We start from the raw sequence: 7,146 nt of genomic DNA, 5'->3' as shown, positions 1-7,146 counted from the left end.
TTTTCGCTCTACGTACGGTTTTCCACAGAAATTATACGATATAATCGTCCAGTTGCTATTTTTGAAGTCTTTTATACATTTTGTAAATATTTTTTTGGCCGTTGACTTAAAAACTAAATTAGAAGTGGTGATTTAATACTGAACGTTATTATTTTGTTTATTTTATTTGCTGTTGAAAGTATTTTAAGTCTTTTACTGGACTTTCTGTATTGAATGTGTGCTTTAATGTGGTGGTGATGGATGTCATTTTGTCTTTCGATGTGTTTAGCATACAGATTTGATGTAGCAGCCCCACACCTCTTTCAGTCCATACTGACACCTGTCCACAAGAAGACGACTAACATATTTGGCACACATCTTAGTACACATAAGTTAACATATACACCCAAGGTTCCTTTGGCTCTGTTGTACCCAACAGCTCAGGGGTTTCTTTCTCAAACACTCAAACTGTACGAAGGCTGCTGTGCATTGCAGGTCCTCCAGGCCACCAAACACCTTCCTCTATGACAACTCCGTCTCTTGTGTAGGTCGACAGTACACTGATTTCCCCATTTGCATGAATGGACAACAACTTACCTATTAACTCAATTTATTTCAATAAAGAATTTGCAAACAAAAATTACCAAGAGAATGAGTTTATTTTTTATGCTTGAAAAGATGAATGGCAATCCATGTTGTGATAAACAGCTCACCGCTGCCTGTGCCATTAAACCAAACTGGCTTCAGAAAGTAAAGTAAATGGCAGGAGATCTGCAGAATTTGATGTAGACGTGGGTTAATGTAGACAAAATGGCCACAGAGCACAAGATAGCTTCTCAGCTCAACAGTGTCACTGATTTGAATCTATGAACAATGATGACTTACTCTCCGCTTGATGGTTCGTTTTCGTGATCAACAGCATAAACACACATTATGCTCCACTCATCTGTGAATGAATGGGCAGAGTTTGGCCACTTTATATTTCAGTGACACTTCACACAACCTAATTTACATTATAATACAGTAATCCATTCCAAACAAACCTCAAGGATTCACTCATATCAAAATGCATTTGGTTACTGGATGTGTTGAGTCACATTTAATGAGAGACACTGTAAACAGAGTGACCATAAAGGAAAATGCGAACACATTGTATTTTTCTCACAAATATCAGCAAATCTGCTATATTTATCAGCAAAATAATCATTTCAAGAAAAACAGGTCAGGTTTTTATCCAAAATATATCAGTTTGATGATGAGTTTCTAATTAATTTCTCTTGATATCATGAACTCATTAGCAGTGAGGTGTTTAAAACTGAATCCTCATGTTTAGTTTCTTCCGAAACCAAAATGAAGCGAAATTAAACTCTGATCAATAAAACTAAAAACGTACAGGTATAAGAAAAAGCAAAGGGAGTTGCTTTTCACAGCAAAGTCACATCAAAACAAATCTCCACACTTTGAGTCCGGTTTACTGAAGGATCGACTGGCAGGTTTGATCTCCGTGAGGTTTAGCTGACATGAGAACTAATGAAAAACAAACGTGTGAAAAGCTGAGCTGGTGACAGCAGATCTTCATCACTCGCTCCATTACTGATGTTACTGTCAGTGAGGAGGAACCCAGTGTCTGATCGTACAGGACTGTGAGTCTCAGAGATGTTCAGTCAGTGGAAAACAGATCTCCAGCAGACGGCAGAGGAGCCAGACCGCCGGTGACGTTCGGTAGAAGAGAAAGATCTGGAAGACTCTGGATGTGAGACTTGAGCTCCTTCCTCACTTGTGTGTGTGAGCCAGTTTCTGCTTGTATTCCTGAAAGAACATCAGAATCGATCAGACAACTGTTCATTTTTTAAAAAGTATTCGTTTTGTTCAGAAACGATGCATTAAATTGATCAGAATTTACATTAAAGACATAACGTTACAGAGGATTTCTGTTTCAAATAAATGCTGTGCTTTTAAACTTTCTATTCATCAAAGAATCTTGAAATTATATTGTTCACATTTTCCATAAAAATATTGAATTGTTTTCAATATTGAATATTATAAGGAATGTTTCTTGAGCAGTAAATGAGCATATTAGAATGATTTCTGAAGGATCATGTGACACTGAAGACTGAAGTAATGATGCTGAAAATTCAGCTTTGATCACAGGAATAAATTATATTTTAATATATATTAAAATAGAAATCAGTTATTTGAAATTGTAATTGTTTTACTGTACAGCCTTGGTGAGCAGAAGAGACTTCTTTTGAAAACATTTTAAAAATTCTTATGTATTTCAGATACTTAAAGGTCATTTAAATAACGCATTAACCCAAAAATGTCATTTTTTAGTCTTTACAAATATGTTTGATTTACTTTTTTCCATGAAATACATGATAAAAATAAACTTTTTACAGAACTTGTTTTTCAGCTCCAAAATGGACAAAAAGTACATGAAGTATCCCAAAAGTTGTCTTGGCGATATATTCGAAGTCTTCTCAAACCAAGACAGCTTTTTTTGTGAGGAATTAAACCCAAACCAACCCAACTTAAGTTGAAGCACAAATATAATTTATCAGGGAATAATGATTTCATTTTGCTATCGGATGATTTCTAAAAACTTTAATATAGCACATAAGTAACTTGGATTACTTCCATAATACTATTTTGTTCCTTGAAGGTAAAAATCACAGCCACTTTTACTGAAAACACCAGCTCTGATATTCTGCAGAAATTCTCCCGTGGAAGAGAGACAATCAAACAGGTTTGGAAAGACACGAGGAGTAGATGATCACTTTTCCTTTAAAGCATTTAGGAGTGTCGTACCTCCAGCTTCTTCTCCCTCTCGTTGAGCGCATCTCTCTGGCTCTGGATGTATTCTGTCAGCATTCGGGCGAGCTGTCTCCGGTCCTCTAACTCAGCGGCCAGGCGTCCGTTATACTCGGCCAGCAGCAAACAGGCCTCGTCCACCGTCTTTGACAGCTTATCTGCGGCCTGTTTATCTGCAGAGAATACGGAGAGTTTCATCAGAAAACCACTTCCTGTTAGACAGGGTCACGTTTCTCCTGCGAGACTCACCTGTGATCTTCTCCAGAAGAGAAACGTCCTGCACTTCCTGTGGAAGTGATGCGATCTTCTGTCTCACCGCAGCGTCACCGGACGCAGCGTTCTCTAGATCCTGCAGCGCTTTCACCAGATCCTCCGTCTGTGGATCATGCCAATCACACGCAACCTTTCTTAGAAATCAGGTTCATTTCTAAAATCTGATTGGATGAACTTAATTCACAATGGTGGTAAAATGGCACGATTCTATGGAACCTTACAAAACAATAATAGAAACAATACCATAATTTTTACCATAATTGATCTGAAAATCAAGGGTTAGAATCACATTTCTTTGAGTAAATGGCAAGTAAATGTTTCCCACAAACTAAAGGGCTCATGGGAAAAAGTGCACCCTAATATGTAATATAATGTATATATAAAAAGTATAAACATATTAGTAGTTGCTTTGAAACGTCAAGCAAATCAACTGCCCATACTTTTTGTAAACATTATATTGCATACATTATATTATAATTTTATAAATATATTTTCCCCCATGAGTCTCTAAAATGCCATTTATGCAAAGAAGTGTTCCTACCTTTGATTGTTGATACTGATTGTTATTATAGAATTTTTATTCAATATTGAGCTTTTAGATTTAAAATGATGTATTTATATGTATATTTATTGTTATTTTAGAAATTATTTTTAGACTTTTTGCCTTTACTAGTCCATTTTAAATGGTCCTGCAAAGTGAACAATAAAATACAATAAATAAAAATACAAACATTCCATGTATAATATAATAATAATAAAAGAATTAAAATAAAAATGTTTAAAAGTTTTCAGATGGAGAACCACATTTAAAGTTGCTTTAACAGTGAATCTGAAATTGTTTTAAACAATATTTTATTTTAATTCTGTTATTACAGACATTACTTAGACAGACCTTTTGTATTTTTATTTATTATTTCAATTTATTTTTAACACTGCAGGACCATTCAAAATGGACTAATAAAGTTAATCATCACAGTCAAGAATCAATGGTTATAATCACATTTCTTTTGAGTAAATGTCATTCGTACCAGTTGTGGAGCAGCTGCGTCCATCTCACGGGGAGAGTAGTGACCTCTGTAATCATCATCTTCCTCCTCCTCTTCCTCCTGGACCTTCTGGTAGCTTCTCTTTAAATTTTTTCTATCATCTGCTACAAAAAAAACATGCAAAATTCCGTTCATGCATTCTACAGGACAAGACACAATAGTAAACAAACATCACAAACATGCATTTTGGTGAAAACAATGCCTGATGAAGGTTGCATGACCAAAACGCTGTATTAAAATACAATTTGCAAGCTGTAGTTTGAAAACTGAAATAAGACGACCTGAAGACAGAGGTGTAAAGAGTACCGGAAAAACCATACTTGAGTAAAAGTACAGATACCTTACAGTGAAAATTACTCCACTACAAGTTACAAGTCACCAATTCCAAAACAACTTGAGTAAAAGTCTTAGAGTATCTGATTTTAACAGTACTTAAAGCTGCAGTCCGTAAGTTTTGCCTCTTTGTCGCCATCTCTCTTAGAAAACCTGGAATTGCAGCTCTGTGTGGAATTATCTTCCGTGCGTGGGGTTGTGATCCAGTGTTCCGGCACGGCTCCAGCGCGGATGAATCTAATGTTTTGAGGTGAATATGTGGCAGTCAGTCACCGCACCGGTGTGGATACTGTACTCAAGAATCACAGATTCTAGCCTACATCTTGGAATATATAACCCAAATAAGAATTTTCACCATATATCACCATCTGAACAAATAAGTAACAAATAATTCTGCCACGTTTGCCTCATATCACATCAAACCGTGCAAATTATTATTATTATACTTTATTAGGTGTATTATACAACATCAGCATTGCGTGACTATGAGTATAGTATGTATTAGCGTGTAGATTTCAATTTCTGTACAGTCTAATATCTAATTGTCATACCATTCGAATTTCATATTAAGAAATTCTTTTAACCCAAAATGCAAACTATGCTCCCTTCGAACTAGTTGTCTTTAAAATACAAATCTTGTGTAATCTCAGGCTATCTGTAATCAGACGCACATTTAAAACTGGAATAGAATTTAATTTAATTACATTTAATTATTCTAGCTGCTGTGAGAAAAGGCTATAAACGATCCTCCACCTGCAGGATCCTCACATGCGATAGCCTAGTAGCCAGGACATCTTCTTTATGTTTACAGACGTGACGTAATGACGCAGTGCCATGCTCGAATTTCCCGCAGAAACCTACCCGTACCACTCAAATTAGAAAACGTTATTATAAGCTTACCGTTGTGAATCAGGCTAACGTAAGGTGATACTTTTGAACACTGGCTGGTTATGTACTTTATATAGATTGCAGATCTGATTGCTCTGCAGCTCTGGACATTCATAAAAACGTTTACACAGTATGCATGTATTGCACTGACCTGCGGGCTTCTGTTTGGGGCTGTCTGAGTCCTCAATAGCCAGTTTGAGCTGCTGGATGAAATCTGCACGGTAGAGGCTTCGCTCCTGCCAGATGTTCAGCAACCTCTCCATGTGCTTCTTACAACCTTCATCTCCATCTCTGCCAGAGAAAGACACAGAATATATGTGAGACAGGACAGATTCATGCTATTGAAAACAAAGCATATACGAAGGTGCGTTTACCTGGCCACATGTGAGCAGGCATCAACCAGGACACCCTCAAAGTCTTTGGTGAACTCGGGACCCTTTTTCTTACTGTTCTGAATCACGTCATTAGCCAGATACAGGAACGTCAACTTCCTGCTGCTTTTAGCTGAACAACAAACATTTCTTTATTACTAACTTTAGAACAAACACTTGTTGTGCGTTTCAGTTTTAATGTTTCAGCCTTTTAACCATTTTTGAAGGTTAAGCTTGTTTACACAACCAACATGTCTTTTGCAAACTAAACTAAACCAGTAAAGTTTGGTCTTACATTCCTTGATTCCCAGATTCCCAGATCTGTTTGTTCCATTTAAAGCAACAGTTCAGCCAAAAAATAACATTTGTTGTTCTCATCCTCAGGCCATCCAAGATGTAGATGAGTTTGTTTCTTCATCAGATTAGGAGAAATGTAGCATTGCATCACTTGCTCACAAATGGATGCTCTGCAGTGAATGGGTGCCGTCAGAATGAGAGTCCAAACAGCTGATAAAAACACCACAATAATCCACACCAATCCATCAATTAACATCTTGTGAAGAGAAAAGTTGCATGTTTGTAAGAAACAAATCCATCATTGAGGTATTTTAACTTCAAACTGTTGCTTCTGGCCAAAATTGTCAGCCAAGTCCATAATCCATAATAACACTTCCTCCAGTGAAAAAGTTTGTCTCTCACATTAAAATCCACACACATTTGTGTTTAGAGCTGTTTCTGGCTTGTAAACTGTTTTTAATCTGTGCAGATTTCTCTCCTGATTCAGACCAAATAGCTTTTTCACTGGAGGAAGTGTTTTTATGGAGTATGGAAACACATTTTAGCTGGAAGCAATGGTTAAAATTCTTTTTAAAAACATCTTAATGATGGATTTGTTTCTTACAAACACGCAGTATTTCACTTCACAAGATGTTAAATGATGGACTGGAGTGGTGTGGATTACATGTGATGTATTTATCAGCTGTTTGGACTCTCATTCTGACGGCACCCATTCACTGGATCCATCGGTGAGCGAGAGATGCAATGCTACATTTCTCCAAATCTGATGAAGAAAACTCATCTACATCTTAGATGACCTGAGAGTGAGGACATTTTCAGCAAATTTTCATTTTTGGGTGAACTATTCCTTGAACTACATTGTAAACCCAAAGCTGCAGCTGGTAACCGATCATCGGTGTCAGCAGCAGTACAACTCTCTCTTACCTTTCTTCAGTTCTCTGTGCCACACGCGCACGATGAAGGATGCATGTTTGCGGTGATGAATGATCCACAAAGACAGAGTCTGAACGCTCTGCTGCGAGTTACTCAGTTCAGACAGCTTCTTCTCCAGCGCAGACTCGGAGAAAGACGACATGCTGACCGCTCTCTCTCACCGAACACCCTGAGAAGACACAACAGGTTATAAACAGGTCTGAGTTGCATCACTT

At 37.2% G+C, this 7,146-nt stretch overlaps 1 protein-coding gene across 5 annotated transcripts in view; it reads right to left on the bottom strand.

The window, feature by feature from the left end:
- rprd1b (regulation of nuclear pre-mRNA domain containing 1B) overlaps positions 1 to 7,146 on the bottom strand; it is a 42,290-nt gene that overhangs the window by 34,171 nt on the left and 973 nt on the right. The window contains exons 2-9 of one of the 5 annotated variants that reach the window (XM_058763201.1): positions 6,923 to 7,100; positions 5,705 to 5,834; positions 5,482 to 5,621; positions 4,542 to 4,679; positions 4,092 to 4,213; positions 3,040 to 3,166; positions 2,788 to 2,963; positions 1,064 to 1,788 (exon numbers count right to left, since the gene is read on the bottom strand). In XM_058763201.1, the coding sequence (XP_058619184.1) occupies positions 1,753 to 1,788; positions 2,788 to 2,963; positions 3,040 to 3,166; positions 4,092 to 4,213; positions 4,542 to 4,679; positions 5,482 to 5,621; positions 5,705 to 5,834; positions 6,923 to 7,073 (1,020 nt within the window). In that variant the 5' untranslated portion in view covers positions 7,074 to 7,100 and the 3' untranslated portion in view covers positions 1,064 to 1,752. Of the gene's footprint in view, positions 1 to 1,063; positions 1,789 to 2,787; positions 2,964 to 3,039; positions 3,167 to 4,091; positions 4,214 to 4,541; positions 4,680 to 5,481; positions 5,622 to 5,704; positions 5,835 to 6,922; positions 7,101 to 7,146 lie in introns of those variants that run through there. The other 4 variants (XM_058763200.1, XM_058763199.1, XM_058763203.1 and 1 more) reach the window with 4 other exon arrangements.

Source organism: Onychostoma macrolepis, chromosome 23 (assembly GCF_012432095.1).
Source record: "Onychostoma macrolepis isolate SWU-2019 chromosome 23, ASM1243209v1, whole genome shotgun sequence".
NCBI classification, from domain to species: domain Eukaryota; kingdom Metazoa; phylum Chordata; class Actinopteri; order Cypriniformes; family Cyprinidae; genus Onychostoma; species Onychostoma macrolepis.
The sequence above is the reverse complement of the archived record's forward strand: the minus strand, read 5'-3'. Positions and strand labels throughout refer to the sequence as shown.